The 23,496-nt window shown below is 44.7% G+C and overlaps 1 protein-coding gene across 1 annotated transcript in view; it reads right to left on the minus strand.

The window, feature by feature from the left end:
* Positions 1–23,496, minus strand: part of NCKAP5 (NCK associated protein 5) — a 568,803-nt gene that overhangs the window by 61,566 nt on the left and 483,741 nt on the right. The window contains exons 15-16 of the mRNA XM_084643960.1: positions 23,172–23,349; positions 18,120–18,198 (exon numbers count right to left, since the gene is read on the minus strand). Coding sequence (XP_084500086.1) covers positions 18,120–18,198; positions 23,172–23,349 — 257 coding nt within the window. The remainder of the gene's footprint in view (positions 1–18,119; positions 18,199–23,171; positions 23,350–23,496) is intronic.

Consider the following 23,496-nt stretch of genomic DNA (forward strand, 5'->3'; position numbering starts at 1 on the left):
TTGCTTAGCATGCCATCCACAGTGCTGAAACTAATTACAGTGCAGTTAATATGAACTGATTTTTAACTCATTTTACCAGCATTTCTTGGGCCCAAACTCTGCACACAGTGCTCTCACTGATTTCAAGTCACTGTATGCTTTCATTTGACAGCAGCCTTTGTCCCGCAATGATTTAGCCCAAGCAATGGCACACTGGAAATAAAACACAGAAACAATTACATTATGCAGGCTTGTGAGGTGCTGTGCTTTAGTTAACTTAAGAGAAGGCGCAAGAACTCCTAGTTAGAGAAGGGGATTGAGCGCTAAGAGTTCTGGATTCTATTCTGTGCTCTGTTAATCACTAGCAGACTGACCATAGCTTTATTATATCTTATGCCTGTCTTGCAAATTACCCTATTAATAAAATAGGCATAATAATACTTATCTACCCAAAAGAAGTGTTAAGAGTCTTAATTAATGTATGTAAAGCACTGAATGGTCCTTGGATGCAGGTGCAATATAAAGAGAAAATGTTCTAACATTCGTCTCTTTTTTGGCTAACCCAAAGAGTCTATAATATCTTTAAATCTATTTAGATCAAATGCTTAATAATAAAACATTAGCAACTGATAGTTTACACGTTATTTGTTTAACAGATTCAGGAGGATGTAATTATTGAAAAATGATGAATCAGAGTTGTCTTACATGGTGCCAAGTTTAAAGGCTGTAAAATATTATCTGACTTACATATTAGCTAATTGTGCAGAACTGATACCAATTTAGGCATTTTACATTGACAACTATAGTCAAGAATGTCTTTTTTCTTCAACTCATTCAGTTCTGTTTTGTAAGATTTTAGTTCCTTCAGTTAGAGCACAGAAGAAAAATGACAGTATGCCAGGTTCATTACAATGTAGCTACACAACAACTCACCATAATAAACTTTAAATTATGGTTTTGAAATGACTGCTGAGAAAGTCAGAAATAGAATGTATTTAACGCAGACCGGCTGGAGTCTGGTGTCCATAGAGAGTCATGCTGAGTGCTGGCAGCAAAAATACCAACATGGGAGCAGACTAGCATAAGAGGAGCATAAAACACAGCAAAGCCTGATTCAGGTAAAAGCATCTCTGTTCAGGAAGGATGTTTGAACATGTCTTTCAGTTGGGCTTAATTCCTACGAAGTAAATGAAACGTAGCATGTTTACGTTCTTTCCTGAATTGGGGCCAGCTTGCTAACACTAAAAAACAAAAACATTGCTTAGGGCCCTTCTATGTACTCCATCTTTTATGTAACAATGACACCTATACAGTGCACTGCCGTGCATCTTCTAAGACCTCTATGACATTAAGTGATGAAGCCTCACAACAAACCCTGAAAGAAAGGTCTGTACATTTTAACAACAGGGAACAGACAGAGGGTAGATTCTGTGCCAGAACTCTCAGCCCAAGGGGAGGAGGTGCTAAGGTGGCTTTAAGCCACCTTTGCACACCTGGATCCTCAGCTGTGTCAGGAGCCTCATTTACGACAGATTCCCAGGAGTGCTCTATGAAATGCAGGATTGGCTTGGAATCACTGCAGTGCTGCCTGGAATCTCCACAGCACCACATACAGACAAGCCCTCTGTCACTCTTGACATACCCCCTATACCAGAGCCTATGAAGAGGTCCTCAGAAGGCTGCCTTACCATTGACCACCACAGTGCCTGTATTGAGAAAATCCTCCCCTGGGGCAGATCTGGGTTTTTTAGAGCCCCTTTATGCTGCTCTGGTGCTTTTACCCAGCACTGAAGGACCAGAGCAGGGGTGCCGATGTCACCCAGATAATTTAAGTGGCTTACTCATGGCTATACCATGAAACTGAGGCAGAGCCAGGCTTCCCGTTCAGGAGTGCCTTGAGACGGAGTCCCATGCCGCCTATATACCGTCAGCAGCTTATTTACATATAAGGTGTATCTTCGCTGCAACTGGGAAGTTTGATTTCCAGCATGGGTAGATGGATACATCCTACATCTGCTCAAGCTAGCTTGTTAAAAATAGCAGTGTAGCCACAGTGGAACACTGGCAGCCTCTAGGGTACAGACTTGGGTGTCTAGCATGAGCTGCTGCAGCCGCACAGCTAGTTTTAGCTCACTTGCATCCGATGAAGTGAGCTGTAGCTCACGAAAGCTCATGCGCAAATAAATTGGTTAGTCTCTAAGGTGCCACAAGTCCTCCTTTTCTTTTTGCGAATACAGACTAACATGGCTGCTACTCTGAAACTTGCTCAAATAGAGCTAGCATGTATCTCTCTCCCCGCACTGGGAATAACACTTCCCAGCTGCAGTGCCTTCACATAACCTTCAGTTTATATGGAAAAAAATAAAACAAATTCTCAGACTCATAGAAATGTAGGGCCAGAAGGGATCTCAAGACGGCATCAAGTGTAGCCCTCTGTGCTGAGGTAGGACCAAGTAAACATAGGCCATCCCTAACAGGTGTTTGTTTCAATCTGTTCTTACAAACCGCCAATGACAGGGATTCCACAAACTCCCTTGGAAGCCTAGTCCAGAACTTAACTACCCTTATCAGGAAAAAACTTTCTACCTATATCACACCTAAATCTTTCCTGCTGCATTAGTTCCATTAGTTCTTGTTCTTAACTTCTATGGGCACAGTGAACAATTGATCACCATCCTCTTTATAACAGCCATTAGCATATTGGAAGACTGTTAACTGGTCTTCTTTGTCATTGCCATCTCATGAGCAGCCAGCCCTAGTAGTCTGAGCCAGAGTCCACAGTCATGAGACAGGGGTCAAGAGTCAGCTGGGTCAGTATACCAGGAGGTCAGAGGCAAGAGACAACTGGAGATCAACACCACAAGATAGATGCCAGGAGTCACATGGAGTTGGGATGCCAGGAAACCAAGCCAGGGGAGCAGCAGCAGGAAGCGCAAAGCATACAAGTCCAGAGAAGCATAGAGGCCAGTGGTTCAAACACTTTCCTGTTCTTGCTGCTGGCTTAAATAGGGCCAGCGGGCCAATCTGCTGATCTGGGACTCTGCCAGTTGGACCTCATTGGTGGAGCCTCACACTGGGTCTGGGTGTCATTGGTCCCAGGTAAGCAATTGTCAGCGGTCTTCCTGGTGGAGGGTTGGAGCATGACTGCTCCCATAAGCCTCATTGGCTCAGGTTTGAGACCTGTGGGGTACGACATAGCCCCTTTCCCTACAGGTGTGGTCCAGGTTTTTCAGGGTATCTCCTATGGCAGGGGTGGCAAACTATGGCCCGCCAGCCGATTTAATCTGGCCCTCGAGGTCCTGCTGAGGAGCGGGGTCTGGGTCTTGCCCTGCTCCCGTGCCCCAGCCGGGGAGCCGAGTTAGGAGCCACTCCACATATGTGTGCTTCAGCTCCACATGGCTCCCAGAAGCAGCAGCATGTCCCCCGTCCAACTCCTATGTTTAGGGGCAACCAGGGGGCTCCACGTGCTGCCTCTGCCCCAAGCATTGCCCCCGCAGCTCTCATTGGCGGGAACTGCCTGCAGATGGGGCAGCACGCAGAGCTGTCTGGCTGTGCCTCCGTGTAGGAGCCACGGGGGACATGCTGTTGCTTCCGGGAGCTGCTTGAGGTGAGCTCTGCCCGGAGCCTGCACCCCTGAGCCCCTTCCATGCTCCCACCCCCTGCTCCAGCCCTGATCCCCCTCCCATCCTCCAAACGCCTTGATCCCAGCCCTGAGTACCCTCCTTCAGCCAAAGCCCCTCATCCCCAGCCCCACCCCAGAGCCTGTACCCCCAGCTGGAGCCCTCACCCCCCCCCACACACCTCAAGCTCCTATCCCAGCCTGGAGCCCCCTCCTGCACCCTGAACTCATTTCTAGCCCCATCCCAGAGCCTGCTCCCCCAGCCAGATCCTCACGCCCCTGTCAAGGTTCCTCCCCCACTCTGAACTCTAGGGTACAGATGTGGGGACCTGCATGAAAAACCTCCTAAGCTTATCTTTACCAGCTTAGGTCAAAACTTCCCCAAGGTACAAAATATTACCCCCGTTATCCTTAGACTGGCCGCTACCACCACCAAACTAATACTGGTTACTGGGGAAGAGCTGTTTGGACGCGTCCTTCCCCCCAAACTACTTCCCAAAACCTTGCACCCCACTTCCTGGACAAGGTTTGGTAAAAAGCCTCACCAATTTGCCTAGGTGACTACAGACCCAGACCCTTGGATCTTAAGAACAATGAACAATCCTCTCAACACTTGCACCCCCCCCTTTCCTGGGAAATGTTGGATAGAAAGCCTCACCAATTTGCATAGGTGACCACAAACCCAAACCCTTGGATCTGAGAACAATGAAAAAGCATTCAGTGTTTTACAAGAAGACTTTTAATAAAAAATAGAAGTAAATAGAAATAAAGAAATCCCCCCTGTAAAATCAGGATGGTATATATCTTACAGGGTAATTAGATTCAAAAACATAGAGAACCCCTCTAGGCAAAACCTTAAGTTACAAAAAAGATACACAGACAGAAATAGTTATTCTATTCAGCACAATTCTTTTCTCAGCCATTTAAAGAAATCATAATCTAACACATACCTAGCTAGATTACTTACTAAAAGTTTTAAGACTCCATTCCTGTTCTGTCCCCGGCCAAGACGACTACAGACAGACACAGACCCTTTGTTTCTCTCCCTCCTCCCAGCTTTTGAAAGTATCTTGTCTCCTCATTGGTCATTTTGGTCAGGTGCCAGCGAGGTTACCTTTAGCTTCTTAACCCTTTACAGGTGGGAGGAGCTTTCCCCTGGCCAGGAGGGATTTCAAAGGGGTTTACCCTTCCCTTTATATTTATGACACGCCCCCCAAATCTCAGCTAGGGTGAAACACTGGCTGGGATTTCTTCCTGGAGCTCTAGGAAAACAGAGTTAATAAGACACATGCATCTCTAAATATACTACCAAGTACATAAAGACTAACAATATTTTCCACATCTCAAGGACGATTTTAACCAGTTGATTCTGGGAAACTTTCACGGAAGAGTGCATCAGCCACTTTGTTAGAAGCTCCTGAGATGTGTTGGATGTCGAAATCAAAATCTTGGAGAGCTAAACTCCACCGAAGAAGTTTTTTGTTAATTTCTTTGACGGTGTGAAGCCACTTTAGTGCAGCATGGTCGGTTTGCAGGTGGAAACGCCGTCCCCAAACATATGGGCGTAGCTTTTCCAGAGCGTAGACAATGGCATAACATTCTTTTTCAGTGACTGACCAGTTGCTTTCCCTCTCAGACAGTTTTTTGCTGAGAAACACTACAGGGTGGAATTCTTGATCAGGTCCTTTCTGCATTAAAACTGCTCCCACACCACGCTCGGATGCATCTGTGGTTACTAGGAACGGTTTGTCAAAGTCTGGGGCCCTTAGTACAGGGTCAGACATGAGTGTCGCTTTAAGCTTGTTAAAGTCCTTCTGACACTTTCCGGTCCACTGAACAGCATTTGGCTGTTTCTTTTTGGTTAGGTCTGTCAGTGGGGCAGCGATTTGGCTGTAGTGCGGTACAAATCGTCTGTAATAACCGGCCAAGCCTAAGAAGGATTGAACCTGTTTCTTTGACTTTGGGACAGGCCACTTTTGGATAGCATCCACTTTGGCCTGTAGGGGGCTGATAGTTCCTTGACCCACCTGGTGTCCAAGGTAAGTCACTCTGTTTAGGCCTATTTGACACTTCTTAGCCTTAACAGTTAGTCCTGCCTCCCTTATGCGCTCAAGGACTTTTTGTAGATGTTCCAGGTGGTCTGCCCAGGAATCCGAAAATATGGCCACATCGTCAAGGTAGGCGACTGCATATTCTCCTAATCCCGCTAGGAGACCATCTACAAGTCTTTGGAAAGTGGCGGGTGCATTTCGCAGCCCGAAAGGGAGTACATTAAATTCATACAGCCCGAGATGTGTGATGAAGGCTGACCTTTCCTTGGCAGATTCATCTAGCGGTACCTGCCAGTACCCCTTGGTTAAGTCCAAGGTAGAGATGAACTGGGCCCTTCCCAGTTTCTCTAATAGTTCATCTGTGCGTGGCATGGGATAGTTGTCTGGGCGAGTTACAGCATTTAGCTTACGGTAGTCCACGCAAAAACGTATTTCCCCATCTGGTTTGGGAACTAGAACCACTGGAGATGCCCATGCACTTTCAGAGGGGCGGATTACACCTATCTGTAACATATCCTGGATCTCCCGTTCTATAGCAGTTTTAGCTTGAGGAGACACCCGGTAAGGTTGGACCCTAATTGGGTGAGCATTACCTGTGTCAATGGAGTGGTATGCCCGTTCAGTCAGTCCTGGGGTGGCTGAGAACGTTGGCGCGTAGCTAGTGCACAGCTCCTGGATCTGCTGTCGCTGCATACGCCCAAGGGTCATGGAGAGGTTCACCTCTTCCACACCACCAGCACATTTCCCTTCGTAGTAGACACCTTCAGGCCACTCAGCGTCGTCTCCTCCCTGGGCTGTAAACTGACAAACCTTTAATTCTCTGGATCGATTAGAAGAGCTGAGAGGCGGTGGGTTGCTCCGTGCCGCCGTCCAAGCTCTCTGGAGGCTTTCATCTGCTTCCTGTTCGGTCTGGAACTGTTCCCTTGATGCTGGAGACATCAGTTCCTCATGGGATTGTGGACCTAGGCTTGGTCCCTCTGGAAGCGATATAGGGGATGGAGCTGTTTCTGTTGACTGTGAACCGCTCTCCGCTGGTGCACTATGTTGGGATTCAGGCTCCGGCTGAGCCTCTTGTGTAGGGTTATCGGCTGCTGCCAGTTCAGGTTCGGTGGGGCCCTCTGGTGTTGAGGTTGCAAGTACTGGATTCAGTGCTGACACGGGGTCTGGTGTTGGTTGTTTGGCTGGTTCCGGTTCTGGGACTGGTTCCGTCTGGGTCTCTGGGACTGGATCCACTACTGCTGTTGCAGACATTGGCCTGGGGTCCAGGTCCATCACCTCTGACTGGGTCCTGATAGAAGTTTCCGGAACAGAGCTAGGCCTCACGGCTTGTTTAGCCTGGTTGCGGGTGACCATTCCCACCCTCTTGGCCTGCTTCACATGATTGGCCAAGTCTTCTCCCAACAGCATGGGGATGGGATAATCATCATAGACTGCAAAAGTCCACATTCCTGACCAGCCCTTGTACTGGACAGGCAACTTGGCTGTAGGCAAATTGAAAGAGTTGGACTTGAAGGGTTGAATCGTCACTTGGATCTCTGGGTTGATTAAATTGGGGTCCACTAAGGAAGCATGGATAGCTGACACTTGTGCTCCGGTGTCCCTCCACGCGGTGACCTTCTTCCCACCCACACTCACAGTTTCCCTCCGCTCCAAGGGTATCTGGGAGGTATCTGGGCCTGTGGACCTCTGGTGTGATTCCGGTGCAATGAACTGTAATCTGTTGGGGTTCTTGGGGCAGTTGGCCTTTACATGCCCCAGCTCGTTACACTTAAAACATCGTCCAGCTGACGGGTCACTGGGGCGAGGAGGGTTGCTGGAGAACGGGGTGGTGGGACGATAAGGGGTCTGGAGGGTTCTTTGGGAGGTAGGTGGGGCTTTGGGCGGCCCCCGGTAATAGGGTGTGGTCTGGGGTGGTCCCTTCTGGTCTCCGCTCCAACTGCGACCAGTTTTCTTCTTCTCTGCCACCTCCACCCATCTGGCTCCAATCTCTCCTGCCTCAATTACAGTTTTGGGTTTCCCATCTAGGATGTATCTTTCTATTTCCTCAGGAACACCCTCTAAGAATTGTTCCATTTGCATTAGGAAGGGCAAATTTACTGGAGATTCAACACTTGCTCCTGATATCCAGGCATCCCAATGTTTTACAATGTGGTAGGCATGTCGGGTAAATGACATGTCTGGTTTCCACCTTAGGGCTCTGAACCTCCGACGAGACTGCTCGGGTGTTATCCCCATTCTGACTCTCGCCTTGGATTTAAACAGTTCATACTTGTTCATGTGTTCTTTAGGCATTTCAGCTGCCACCTCAGCTAAGGGTCCACTGAGCTGCGGCCTCAGCTCTACCATGTATTGGTCAGTAGAGATGTTGTACCCAAGGCAGGCCCTTTCGAAGTTTTCTAAGAAGGCCTCAGTATCATCACCTGCCTTGTAGGTGGGGAACTTTCTGGGATGGGAAGTGGTACCTGGAGAAGGATTGCTAGGGTTTGTTGGTATATTCTGCTGGGCCTTTATCCTCTCCATCTCCTCCACATGCTTCCTCTCTTTTTCCTTCTCCTCCTCCTTCAGCCGCATGAGTTCTATCTGTCTTTCATGTTCCCTTTGTTTTTCCTCAGCCTGAAATTTGGCTAATTCCAGCTGTAGTCGAGCTGAGGATTTGGCCATTCTAACCTCTCTGTTTTTAACTAACTTTACACCCGAGGTTTAGAAATAAACAAACAAAACTTGGCTGTAAAATTTTGCTGTGCTGGAATAGAATACCTATTCTCTGATAGTGATTGTCAGCCTACAGAAAAAGACAATTCCCTTGTCTCTGCTCTGGGCCCAAATTAAAGCAAAAAACCTCCAACTACTTGGAAACCTGCTTACCCAGCCCAAAGAAGAAAAAAAATTTCTTTTCAAACCTGTGCTCCTTGTAAAACAAAAAAAAAATCAAAATCCTAAAAAAACCCTGCCACTTTTGTCTCCAGGCAAATGGGTAGAGCACACACCCCCTATTTACTTTTAGGAAGAAAAGAAAAAAAAACCTCTGGGTTGGAAGACTGTGAATTTCCCTGCAGGAGTTAAGTACCCTGCCTCCAGGCAAAGAAAACCTGCAATTCACAAGATAATCCCCTTTTGTCTCTGCTTGGCCACAAAGCAGAGAGAAACCAAGCTGCTTTCAGTTTCAAAGCTGCTTCCTGGACTTCCTAAAAATTCCTTTTTAAAATCTGTATTTCTAGTTCAAAAAATCTCAACTGGATCTCAAAATGATTTCAGGTTAATCCCACCACTGTGCCACCATGTCAAGGTTCCTCCCCCACTCTGAACTCTAGGGTACAGATGTGGGGACCTGCATGAAAAACCTCCTAAGCTTATCTTTACCAGCTTAGGTCAAAACTTCCCCAAGGTACAAAATATTACCCCCGTTATCCTTAGACTGGCCGCTACCACCACCAAACTAATACTGGTTACTGGGGAAGAGCTGTTTGGACGCGTCCTTCCCCCCAAAATACTTCCCAAAACCTTGCACCCCACTTCCTGGACAAGGTTTGGTAAAAAGCCTCACCAATTTGCCTAGGTGACTACAGACCCAGACCCTTGGATCTTAAGAACAATGAACAATCCTCCCAACACTTGCACCCCCCCCTTTCCTGGGAAATGTTGGATAGAAAGCCTCACCAATTTGCATAGGTGACCACAAACCCAAACCCTTGGATCTGAGAACAATGAAAAAGCATTCAGTGTTTTACAAGAAGACTTTTAATAAAAAATAGAAGTAAATAGAAATAAAGAAATCCCCCCTGTAAAATCAGGATGGTATATATCTTACAGGGTAATTAGATTCAAAAACATAGAGAACCCCTCTAGGCAAAACCTTAAGTTACAAAAAAGATACACAGACAGAAATAGTTATTCTATTCAGCACAATTCTTTTCTCAGCCATTTAAAGAAATCATAATCTAACACATACCTAGCTAGATCACTTACTAAAAGTTTTAAGACTCCATTCCTGTTCTGTCCCCGGCCAAGACGACTACAGACAGACACAGACCCTTTGTTTCTCTCCCTCCTCCCAGCTTTTGAAAGTATCTTGTCTCCTCATTGGTCATTTTGGTCAGGTGCCAGCGAGGTTACCTTTAGCTTCTTAACCCTTTACAGGTGGGAGGAGCTTTCCCCTGGCCAGGAGGGATTTCAAAGGGGTTTACCCTTCCCTTTATATTTATGACAGCCCCCATTTCCCAACTCCCTGCCCCAGCCCTGGTCCCCCTCCTGCCCTCTGAACCCCTCAGTCCCAGGGTGGAGCACCCTCCTAGATCCCAAATCCCTCATCACCAGCCCCACCCCAGAGCCTCAGCTCCAGCCAGAGCCCTCACCCCCTCCTGCACCCCAACTCCAATTTCTTGAGCATTCATGGCCTGCCATACAATTTCCATACCCAGATGTGGCCCTCGAGCCAAAAAGTTTGCCTACCCCTGTACTATGAAAGGCCCGAAACAGGGCCGGAGCACGAATGTTTTCAGCTGGCTCTCAAGTGTGTTCCTCTGGACTATAACCTTTCCTGTCAATCAGGTACCCATAATTTTTCCTACTTGACTTCATGAGCAATGGATTTCTCTTGTGACCCAGTGGGGGCGTTGCATAGTCTGTATGTGGAAATGTGTTTCTGATGTATGGTTTTAGAAGTGAGACATGGAATACCGGGTGGACTCTAAGAGACTGAGGGAGCTGGAGCTGCAACGTGATCAGGTTGATTAGTTGCCAAACCCAGTACCAGCCAAGGAGATGATAGTCTAGTTTCTGGCATGGTCTATCTGTGTGGAGGTATTCTGTTGAAAGCAAAACCTTTTCGTCTATGGAGTAGGAAGGGCCCTGTTGCTGACGCTTCTCCACATGTCTTTTGTAGACCTCCTTCGCCTTCTCAAGGTGTCCCTTCATGTCCTCTTGAATGTGATGGATACATTGTATTAGGTCTGAGGCAGATGGGTTGGGTGAGGATGTAGGTAGTTGTGGGTGGTACCCATGGTTGATAAAGAAAGGGTTGTGGCCAGTGGATGCATGGTCTGCACTATTGTACAAGAACTCTGCATATAGTAGCAGTGACCCTAGTGATGGCTGATTAAGCATCTTAAGTATTGTTTGGCTGAGGATGGTAAACAAAGGACAGCTGCATGTGAACTCCTAATAACACAGGGCCTCATGCCAGAAGCAGGCAGTAAATTGTGTCCTCCCAGTTGGAGATGACATGATCTGGGAGGCCATGAAGATGGACTACGTTGTTTATCCAGAGCTGGGTGGTTTCCTCTGAGGAGGGTAAACCTGTGCAGGGAATGAAGTGAGCCATCTTAGAAATGTGATCTACCACTGTCAGGATGCTTGTGAAACAACTGGATTCTGGTAATCCAAGGAAATGGCCTCCCAGGGCTGAGATGGGGTGTCCAGACGTTGGATGAGACCATAGAGTTTCTGGTGAGGAATGCTGGTGCAGGAAAACACCTACAAAGGTCTTTATTGTGGGGTGCATTTGGGGCCACCAGAAGAAATGGGACATTAATCGGTTTGATTTTGTATTGCCCTAAGTGTCCTGCCAAGGTGGAGTTATGGCACAGTTGAAGAACCGCCCTCTTGCTGATCCTTGGGGAACACAGATGGGGTCCCTCAGAAATAAAATCCCCTGCTGGGTGTCATGCGGTTCTCAGCTGATAATGGCCAGCTGGTTGGGTGGAATTCTATAGACAGAGGCAGAGTGGATGACCTCAAGCAGGTCTTGGTGGCTAGCTGCATGAAGGAAATCCATGGGTCTTGAGAATATGGGCTGATTCCAGCCTGGGGCCTTGTGAATCAGAAGCATATCTTTGGGTCAAGACATCAGCCTTGCTGTTTCTGGTTCTAGGGCAGTAGGTCAAGGTAAAGTTGAATTGGGAGAAGAATAGGACCCACTGGAGTTGTTGATAGTTCAGGGCCTTAGCCCTGCACAAGTATTCCAGGTTCTTGTGATCAGTAAACACTTGGACCAGATGACAGGTCCCTTCCATGAAGTGTCACTACTCTTCAAAGGCAGTCTTAACTGCCAGGACCAGCTTGTCCAAGATCTCATATTTTCACTCAGCAGCTGTAAGCTTCCTTGAGTAGTAGGCAATGAGGTGCAGTATTTGCTCAGGTCCCTGCCTTTGGGACAGGACTGCCCCAATCATCGTACTAGAGGCATCGACTTCAACAACGAAAGCTTGCATCTTGTCAGGACGGGCCAATATTGGAGCAGTGGTGAAGGCAAGCTTCAGCTCCTCAAATGTGTACTGGATCTCGTGCAACCAATAGAACTTGGCGTTTTTCTGGAGTGAGGGGGTTGGTTTGTTTGAAAAATTTGAAATGAACTTTTGGTAGATGTTTGCAAGGCCTAAAAAACATTGTAAGCCATGCTCTCTGGCTGTGCCTCACTCCGCTGTCTCCCCTGCTTTTGAGGGAACTGGTAGTCTATAGTCCAGTCACTCGCCTCAGTGGCCTGCTGCAGTCACCAGTCTAGTCCCTTGCTCCAGGGGCAAACTTCAAGTCTGTGCTGGCCACTTCCTTCAGGGCAAATGGGGGCAGTGCTAGCATCTAAATCTGCCCTTCCTCCAGGGCCTCAGTCTGGCAGCGGTCAGCCAGACGCTCCTTCTGCTCTGCCCAGCACTTCTCTAGCCCTGGTGCTCCTAGGCAGCCAGTCCTTCTCCCTAGCAGGCCAGGGAGAGACTTCCCTCTGCTTTGTTGAGCAGCCCTTTATATATGGCCCCTGCTGGCCCTGATGGGCTGCTGCAACAAGGCACCTCCAATTGGCTCGCTTAGTGAGCCCTCCTCTAATTAGAGGGTTCTGTGCAGGCTCCCTCTGGCCTGCTTTAACCCTCCCTCTTCCTGGTGTGGGGCAACCGCCCCAGTACACATAGGTTTGGGGACACATCAGAAACGGAATGTTCCCATTGAACCATTCAGGCAAAGGTATTCCCGGTCCATGTTCAGGGTAAGACACTGCAGGCCATCTTCGCAGCACTGTGTTCTCAGCTGTGAGCTGCCTCACTTGCTCCTGCAGCCATTGATTGTCTAAGGTCAGCTGCACAACTTGGGCCTGCAGGACTTGACTAGCCTCCTGGAGGTGGAGGGCTCATTTGGGTGAGTTTGATGCTTCTGGTGGCCACAGTAGTGTTGCTGGGTCCATCCTTCTCACATCAGTCTCAGTCTCGCAGGACTACTATGGTCCAAACAAGCTCTCACAGCCAGGCTGTGGGCAGCCAAACCTAGTAGTCAGAGCCAGGGTCTGCAGTCGTGAGACAGGAGCCAAGAGTTGGCTGGATTGGGATACCGAGAAGTCAGAAGCAGGAGACAAATGAGATCAACACCATGAGTCATGTGCTTGGAGTCTTGCCAGGTTTGGATGCCAGGAAGTCTAGCAGGAGGAGCGGGCGGGCGGGGGGGTGGGAGGGGCAGGTGCAGGCACAGGAAGTACAAGGCACACAGTCCAGAGCAGGATGCATCCCAGTGGTTTGGACAGCTTCCTGTTCCTGCTGGTGGCTTATGTATAGCCAGCAGGCTCTGGGACTGTGCCAATTTGATCTCAGGGGGCAAAGCCTCATATTGGGGCTGGGCTCCATGGGTCACAGGTAAGCAGTTGTCAGCAGACTTTCAGGTGGAGTGTTGGCGCGTGGGCACTACAATGAACCATTTGACCTGTGAGTCAGTCTTTTCTTAAGACTAAACATGACTAATTTTTTTAATCTTTCCTCAGAAGCAAGACTTTTTAAACCGTTTATCATTTTTGTTGTTTCCCTCTGGAGTTTCTCAATTTGTCCATTTGCTTTCTGAAGTTTGGCACCCAGAACTGGACACAGTACTCCAATTAAAGCCTCACCAGTGCCAAGTACGGCAGGACAATTACCTCCATGTCTTACATACGATGCTCCTGTTAATACACCCCACAATGACATTAGTCTTTTTTCACAACTGCATCACACTGTTGATGCGTAATCAATTTGTAATTCACTATAACCCCCCAGATCCTTTTCAGCAGTCCTACTGTCTAGCCAGTTATTCCCCATTTTCATAGAATCATAGAATATTAGGGTTGGAAGAGACCTCAGGAGGTCATCTAGTCCAATCCCCTGCTCAAAGCAGGACCAACACCAACTAAATCATCCCAGCCAGGGCTTTTAAAAACCTCTAAGGATGGAGATTCCACCACCTCCCTAGGTAACCCATTCCAGTGCTTCACCACCCTCCTAGTGGAATAGTGTTTCCTAATATCCAACCTAGACCTCCCCCACTGCAACTTGAGACCATTGCTCCTTGTTCTGTCATCTGACACCACTGAGAACAGCTGAGCTCCATCCTCTTTGGAACCCCCCTTCAGATAGTTGAAGGTTCCTACCAAATCCCCCCTCACTCTTCTCTTCTGCAGACTAAATAACCCCAGGTCCCTCAGCCTCTCCTCGTAAATCATGTACCCCAGCTCCCAAATCATTTTCGTTGCCCTCCGCTGGACTCTCTCCAATGTGTCCACATCCCTTATGTAGTGGGGGGACCAAAACTGGACACAATACTCCAGGTGTAGCCTCACCAGTGCAGAATAGAGGTGAATAATCACTTCCCTCGATCTGCTGTCAATGCTCCTACTAATACAGCCGAATATACTGTTGGCCTTCTTAGCAACAAGGGCACACTGTTGACTCATAACCAACTTCTCATCCACTGTAATCCCCAGGTCCTTTTCTGCAGAACTGCTCCTTAGCTAGTCAGTCCCCAGCCTGTAGCAGTGTATTTGATTCTTCCTTCCTAAGTGCAGGATTCTGCACTTGTCCTTGTTGAACCTCATCAGATTTCTTTTGGCCCAATCCTCCAATTTGTCTAGGTCACTCTGGACCCTATCCCTACCCTCCAGCGTATCTACCTCTTCCCCCAAGTTTAGTGTCATCTGCGAATTTGCTGAGGGTGCAATTCATCCCATCATTCAGATCATTAACAAAGATGTTCAACAAAACTGGACCCAGGATTGATACCGGCTGCAAACTAGACATTGAGCCATTGATCACTACCCATTGAGCCCGACAATCTAGCCAGCTTTCTATCCACCTTATAGTCCAGAATTCTATCTAATGTAACTTTTATGGCCACTTTGTATAACAAAACACCCAGAAAGAGATAAAGCCTACTTTATAGGACTCCCACAGATGAATGTCCAAGACCTGGGACTAATCAAGGCAGAGGCACTATAGGCCCACACCTAGGCCCTGGAGTCACTTGGTGAATGCATGATCTCATCTTTCATTAACAAATAGAAATAGATTTCTAGTGCACATAGTTGTGAGAAAAAGCTTGAAAATGTGATCCATATGTAAACGATGCAAGGACATCTGCCGAAGTCTGCAGGTAGCTTGAAAAAATAGCTCAGAGGTGCGAACATCCCCATGCATCTCAATGAGGTGTTAACTAACTTCTCTGGGAGCCCCCCCCAAAAACCACCTTAACAGAGAATTGTGCATATGGCAGGAAAGTTGAGCAGCAGGCCCAGCCAATGCATGTAAGGGTTAAAAAGTAATATAACTAGGAGCTGGAGTAAACACAGGGGTGCCCCCTGCTGCCACACCTGCCTCTTCCAGGATGCTGAGGGACCACTGCTGCCATCCTTGTGTGGAACCTGCTTCTCTGAAAGGGAAAGGAGCCTCCCCTTCCCCAACACTATCACTCCATGGAGTGGGGATGAGAACCACTGGGCAGGGGGAGCTGGGGCCTGATGGGTAAAGTCATAGGGGACAGGTTGTGGTGTGCCTAAGACCCCAGGTTGCCTTAATCTGTCCCTGCCCATGGGCCAAATGCAGTTGATTGAAGTCTGATCTCAAGAGTTATTACAATTTTGTTTAGTAACCACCAAGCTCACAGCCTTGCAAACAAGTAGAGAGTCACAATATTTAATCCCACAAACCTAGCAGCATGAATTATCATTATCATTAGAATCCACATATCATAGTGATGATAAAAAAAAACATTTTTAAAGAAACCACAACCAATTGGTCCTCTGCCATTAATGGTTGTAATCTACACCTGCAAGAGCCAAGGGAGTCTTGGAGTCTCTTAAGTATTAGTCTCAGGGCCAAACTGTGTTACAATCAGGGCCAAATTATGGCTGGCCCTGCAGGCGTGCATTAGAGAGGTGAGAGTTTAAAGAGCCCCTTCTGCCCACCCCAGCATAGCTGCAGAGAAGACAGACAGTTTAGAATTAGTGTTACAGCATGGCATGATCTGATGACTTTGTCACCCCCCAGGCTCTAAACTTTGTGGGGAATGGGAGCTGTGACATTGGCGGACCAGGTGCCAGCTCATGCCAAGGCCCCTAGGTGTCAGCTGAACACTGACTAATATATAACTGGAACCAATCTGGCTCACCTGTGTGTTGGTGTGGTTACAACAAGTATTAGGGTTATACAAATGTGTTTAGTGTTCAGAGTTCATGAAATGCTTGTAAATTGCTGTATGCATTAATCTCACTTACAGTGTCCCATGTTATAAAGTAATATTTAAATGTTTGGTCTGTCACTGTAAATCATCCAACAGGAGAGAAGTATTAGGCAAATGTAAAATACTAGTTTGCCACAGGAGGTGTTATCTCATGCCCAACAAAAGAAGGTCCACCAACACCAGACAAATTGTTGTGGAACATCAGAGGACAAAAGACTTTATTGATTGCTTCCCCCTCCACCCCCACAAAGAGGAGATGTGCAATTGAATTCCTCTCAGCAGCTGAACTTGTAACTCAAAGCAGAGGGGAAGGAATAAAAAGCTCTAACAAGGAGAAACTGTATCTTTTATGCTGTTTGGACTCTGAAGGGCAAGGATTACTAAGCATAAGCAAAAGCTCCCCAAAAGTTGGCCTGGGTTAGCCCTAAAGGACATATAAAGCTTGCTTATTATAGAAGCTTCTATTATGTTTTGAAAGTTAAGACTGGAACTCATTTTTGTGTATATATGTTTACCTGCTTTAACCTTGTAAATAATGTTCTTATTTCCTTTTCTTAGTTAATAAATCTTTAGATAGTTTATTACAAGATTAGCTACAAGTATTGTCTTTGGTGTGAGATCTCAAGTGCAATTAACCGGCAGTAAGTGGTGATTTTTGGTGTAAGGGACTATTTATCACAAAGGCAGGCTTGCCTAGGTGACAAGATTCATAGGAGTGCCCCAGGGGACTGTCTGTGACTCCATGTTAAGGCTGTTGTAGTGCTTGGGGAGTCTGCACGTGATCCTTGGTTGGTGAAATCTAACGATAGAACTCACAGACGAATTGGAGTTTGTGCCCCGCTTCTTCACAGTCTGCCTTGAGGCTGGTCCTCATGCTCTTGAGCTACTGCAGGAAGAGCGTGACAGAGCAACTTGAAAAGTGCTTCCTCCTGGCATAATCCCCAACAGTACACTGGAAAGACTAAGTCAGATTCTACCCTATGCTGTGGTCTCTGGCAACACAGGGGGTTGAAATGGCCACTGCAGAATCCTCCTGTCCCACATAAAGCGAACATAATGGCTCTTTGACATCCCCTTTCACAGGGCCATATTTTGTCCCTTATTGCATCAGAGCTTATGGGAACAAATAGTTTAAGAAATGTTGACCATGTATTTCAAATTAAAAAGTAGTACATGCTAATCAAATCGCAAGCAGGAGGAATTGTGCTAGTCCACTGAAGAACACATAGTGGAGGTAATTCTTTTCTTATTCATTTAGTAAAACCTTTTAGTACCTTTCCTTAAATAGGGGCAGTATCTGGCACTCAGTCTGTGCTAGATTGTCACAGCTATTACTCTGCCGCACAGAGTATGACTTTGCTACTCTGGCTGTGGTGAGAAGAGCAGGGTCTACTCATCTGATAATCCCTGCTGTGAGCAAATGGTTAGGGAGGAAGGAAAGAGGAGCAGAGTGGGAGGAGCCATGGATTTGCTACTTCTACTCACTGGCCAGAATAGATAGCTGGGTGCTGAGATGGGAGTAAGCTGCTCCACAAAAAGAGATGAAGTAATTTTCTCTACCAGAGCAAGAGAGGAGTAGATGAGGAACTGTGACCCTGAGTCATAACTCGATCCTTGCTCTGCTCCTGAGGTGACACAGCTATCTGCCATCCCTTATTCAAGGCAGCGTGTATAGTTACAGATTGTACATGGGTTGAACTCCTGAGAAAAGCCAGGGCAGTTTTGCATGAACAACTACTACAAGACCAGGACATAGTACATGGAATACTCCAGTTGTAACCTCTGGGCCAGGTTGTAACACCCTTACTCACATCGAATAGCACCTTGCTCCACAATTGGCGTCAGCATGGTAGAGCACGGTGTCAGTATCTGTACCTCTGGACTGGCAAACCAATGCAGAAAAAGTCCTTTTTTAAAAAGGACAATTTAGTAGCTAGGTTAGCTACTGAGATTAAACATTGTTTTACCAGGGGAAAAATGCCTCATTAACACCCATATAAAATATAGTTTTGTACCTATTACGTGACTCTGACATGTAGTGCTTGTGATGGTGTCCTCTTCATCTTCTTGCTGGCTTTCTGTGACCACTTTAGTCTGCACATAGTACAACAAAAATCAAAGTAAAGAAAATATTCTTCACGTGTCTGCTTTTGGTAGCATAGACCAAAAATGGTGTGAAGCCATAGCACTTTTGTTTTATTGTTTTAGCTGATTATTTACTTTAATTATCCTAATATCCTTTCAGAAATGTTTAGCTGCTCACGTATCAAAAGTAGGAATATATAGTATGTCTCATTCCATGAAAGATGTCTAAAGATAACAGCTTTGATTCTAAATCCCCTAATAAAAGCCATGATATGTGGCTGTCAAGAAAAATTAAGACTTGGGGGCATGTAATTCCTCAAGAGGAAATTACTTCTGCTACTATCCATTTTAATAAGAATACAGAAATACACTCAGGTCTCATGACCCTGTATTTGTTTCTCTCCAGGAATACCACATGTCATTCTTTATGCTAAGGAAAATATGAGGTGAACTTAATGTGTGACCTGGTATCTCCTCATTCAATTTGCAATCATTTAACTCTGGTGTCTTCTTTTCCACCTGTTAAAAGGCTAGCTAGAAAGCCAATCATAATTTTTAAAAATGCATCATGCACCAAGATCCCTATACTGATCTTTTCTATAGCACTGTAGTTAAAATGTGTGATTCTAGCCTCATGGATTTTCTAGGTGATGCTTGAGAGGACTGCACAATTCACACTTTTTCTTCTCTCCTATTCCCAAAAATGGGTGCACAAATAGTTAAGCTTCTTCCTCGCATGCATTCTGTCAACCTGCTTCTTACACGTACAGAGAAAAACCTCTTCAGTGTGTACCATGTGTGGCTATAATTCAGATCCAAGGGCATATGTTTTTTCTTACACCATGCTAATACGTATAAGTCAAACAAAGGAAAATACTTCCTCAGGCTGTCCTGAAAGAGAACAAGCCCTGAAGAAAAATTCACTCTTTCACTGCTTAGTGCTCGTGCTCTTATTAATACTTGTTAACTGACCTCCGTTGGCCAAAGCCACTTCCAGGATCTATTGTATTTTATATACATTCAAAGAAGTATTAAATATGCTTCCCAATCTAAAATCTTAGGATTATTATTTGCAAAACTATTAATTTTTTTTAAAAAAATTATCATAGGCCAGATTCTGCTGGTCTTACTCACACAGGTAGTTCCACTGACTTCTCATAACTACCATTAGTAAGTCAAGGATTTGGCTCTACAAATTTGCAGAAGTCACATATTCTTTGAAGCGGAAAGATTTTATATGGACCTTTTTTTGGGGAACAGAACTCTTTAGGGCATGCGGAATAAGAGAAGAATATGTGCATGGTTTGACTTAACTGACTGATAAAGTAATATTTTCACATTTAGGGATTGTACCACAACCAGGACATGGGCAGCCTGACACAGCAATCTGAACCAGATTCCACAGTGATGAGACAGAAGTCAGCTGGGTCAGGATATTAGGAGATGAGAAGCAGAAGACAAACTGGAGATCAGCACCACAAGTTAGAATCAGGGTCAGGCTGCGTCAGAATAGCAGGAGGTCAGAGGCAGGAAACAAACTGGAGGTCTGGACCCAAAACTTGGATGCCAGGAAATAAAGGAGCAGAGAGGGAGCAGGAGTGGAGCAGAGCTGTTTCAACAGCTTCCTGTTCCTGCTACTGGCTTAAGTAGGGCCAGTGGATCAACCAGCCACCCTGGGGCTCCAACAATTGGACCTCAGGGGTGGAGCCTTACACTGTATCTGGGCTTCATGGGTCCCAGGTAGGTCCTTGTCAGCAAGCTGGGTTCAAGACCCATAGGTCATGAGGGATTGTATGTGTCCTGCTAATTTTATTAAACTTCATGATAGAAGTCTATGTCCTTGGGTATTCCAAAATGCACAGAGTGCAATTCAAGGAGCTGTATGCAAATCTGGCTCAAATTTCTCACTTGCATTGCCCTGATTCTAGTGCTACTCTGTCCACTTCTCCCCCCACACTGTTGCACCTGACCTGAAGTAATGGCCAATGGTCTGAATAAGTTGAGGTCTGTGTCAGAAGAGAACATGTGGGGTGTTATTGTTTTGTGCCTATGGGAGTACATGTGTGAGTGAGCAGCATTTGGCCCAAAAGGTACCTCTTTTGATTAACTTAATCATAATGCATTTGGTGGCTGTGTATCCCTCCCAAAGGTGTATGCCCAAGCTTACTGTTAATGAGATGCTAGTTTTATATCTTTTAAATATGAGAGCCAAGTAATGGTGTTCTCTAGTATAAGTTGCACAAAAATTAGGGATAAGTGCTGCATAAGGGATGGCATAATAGGCCCCCATACCTTTAATCAGAACTTGGAAAGAGAAAAGATTTAATTCTATGAAGTATAAGAAAAAAGACTTGAAAAAAAACGCTTTCTAGAATGTTAATGTTTAAAAGAGCCTCACGTTACTGTCAGGTTTTAAAAAAGCGGTACATACGATATGAGGTTTGAAGAACAAGTGTCAGTTTCAGTGTTGACCCTCATTACTGAATGTACTTTACATTGTTAAGAAAAGAATAATCCTCTTAGTTTAAGGTTTTTTAAAAGATTTATTCTGTTTTCTCAAAAAGCATTTATTTTTCCTTTTTATAAAAAATACACAATGGTCTATGCTCCCACATGCTAGTGTTTTCAATCATAGATATCTCTCCAAAGAGAATCCGTTGCAATCTTCTTCAGAGAAAGCAGGCACCAAAGAATAATGGAAAGAGCTAGAAATAAGATGCATGAACTCTGAATTTAAAGAGTGTCAATTGTTTCTCTTGTGTGAATTTGGAGGACAAGCTGAAATTCCACTTAATTTATAAATCCTATTTAACACCATATTTCTTTCAAAAATTAGATTTAAGAGCACAAAGTATGTGCTTTCATTCTCTTTATTCTAAATGTTCTCAACATGTTGGCACTAGTTATTTCATGTAGGAATTAAACTCAACAAAATTCATAATAAGGAATTCACAGCTGAAGCAACTTGAATCTTCAAAAACAATATAGTTACAATACTTTGATTTCCAGCTTAACAAAAGGGATGTATGGTATAAGATAGGTAATGTCTTTTCACCATGACTAATTTGTCCTTAGAAGCTAAATAGGATAATTAGCATTTCTCCATTATTTATGTATATTAAGGACAATCTTTGTACTTCACTGATAAAATGAAGTGTGTTTCTTGAAGATATACTTAAAGTCCTAAATGACTGTTATTGTTACATTTTAAAAGACTTTACAAAATGAGACACAAAAAGCACAGCAAATTATTGCAGCATTAGAAAATAATAAGAAAGCAAAAAAGAAATTGTAGAAGCAATGGTTCAGAGCTTTTTGTACTTCTGTACAGTGACGATATACTCTATGCTGTCAGGACCATATTAAATGGGACATCGTTAAATTGAGTGGCTCTGATAAGGGGCTCCGCTTTGCTATCAAAGTTCTAGATCACTTGGATTGAATTTCCTGCATATTGCACATTTCCAGACTTTCATTCTCTCTCTTTCCTTTCAGTGACATTACAAGGGCAGCCTTAGATATGCTTATAATTTGTGGTTTTATAATTCAGGGGACATCTACATTTTCAGAGAAGAGATGATACCACAGAAGCCAGGAGCAAAAAGTTTTCCAAAGCATTCGTTCTGCCAACGCTTTCTGAGAGAGTTTACAAAATGACCTTGTATATCCTTTTAGTAAAGACATTATTTGCATGAAAATAAAAATACACATTTGCCTGGACTTGAAAGTGTGTCTGTGATAACTGTAACCTTAAGCACTCTAACATCAATAGTAAACTAAGAGCTTTTCCAATTTCCCTTATGAAGCCTTTTGAAACTTGCTTTACCCTTCAAACATAACCCAGAGAAATATTTAATTATTTCATATTTCAAATTTTCTCATACAAAATGGCAGCATGTGCTGTATTTTAATAACCCATTTTGTCAGAACGAAAATGGTATGCTTAAATTAATGCTGTATAGTGTACACATTTGGTGCAAGCATTCAAATTATTTTGCAAAAAGGGAAAATAATATGGTTAACACAACTATGGAGAGTGTAGAAAGTTTTTATGATACAAAATTAAATGCTGTCAGAGTTCAAACATCTGTATGCCACTGGTATTTGAACTTTATAACATCCTGGGAGAAGCCCACTCCAAAGGAGAAATCACTGTCAGCTGAGTTCTAAGATTAATTATTAAAAACTTCACAATTAAGGGTATCTTTAGAGTAAGATCTTAGGTCACAATTCTGCAAAGATTTACACATTCTTAGCTTTATTCATTTGCTGCACAGCAAACACTACTCACAATGTGTAAAGCTAAGCACATACATGTATTACCTTTGCACATCAGGGCCTAAGAGCTGACAGTGCTTAAAACAATTTTCCTTAGGAATTGTAATGCTTCTGCTCTCTGGCTAAATTAAAGTATCAGATCCAGTCAAAACTGTAGAGAAGAACAAAATTCACTCCAAGGGGGAAATTTTCAAAGGGAATCTAAGGGGCTTAATTCTCATGGAAAGTCAAGTATCCAATTCCCACTTGTGTATTTGATAGTGACAAACATCCCTAAATGTGGTTCAGTGCTTTGCTTTTTTTTTTTTCTTCATTGAGTTTTACACTTTTTACTTTTTACTGATTTCAATCATATCAGAAGAATGTTTGACACAAGTGTATAATTTTCAGGGGAAAGTAAAGAAGAAAATAAAATGATCTCATTATTTCATCGTGCTGCACTGTGATTATGGCATCATCGTGCAAATATATTTACAGAAATACAGTTGTCGGTAAAAGCAGTACTATCTTCATGAATAGTCGTACAATCTGGCCCATAATCAAACTGTCAGATTTGGCATTAATTCATAGTTCTCTAGTTACAAAATTCTTTCTACTATATATAAACAATTATTGTCTTGTTTGTCTGTACTGAAAATAAGGTACAAAGCACATCCAGATATTAATAAAAAGGAAATAACGTTTTTGTGCACTAAAGAACTTACCAGTGTCTCATGCTGCATTTCCATATCAGCTTTTGTTTTGCTATTTTTCTTGTGGCTTCCTTGAGTGCTGATAGAGTTGCTGGGAAGACAGGAGCCCTGGGAGCTGCCCTTCGACACACTCCTGTAGGAAACATTATTTGATCCACTTTCTGTCTGCTGAGCTGCTTTCTTATCAACTCTGCAGGTAGAAAGTGATTCCTCTAATAAATTACATTGCCCTTCTTCAATCACTCTACTTTTCCCATCCCTTTAATGTTTAAAGTAACCTCTCTGTATCTTTCTGTCTCTAGACCTTTGAGTGATAAATGTTTCTAACTAGTCTTGA

This window comes from Lepidochelys olivacea (assembly GCF_965140295.1).
Source record: "Lepidochelys olivacea isolate rLepOli2 genome assembly, chromosome: 11".
Lineage (NCBI taxonomy): Eukaryota > Metazoa > Chordata > Testudines > Cheloniidae > Lepidochelys > Lepidochelys olivacea.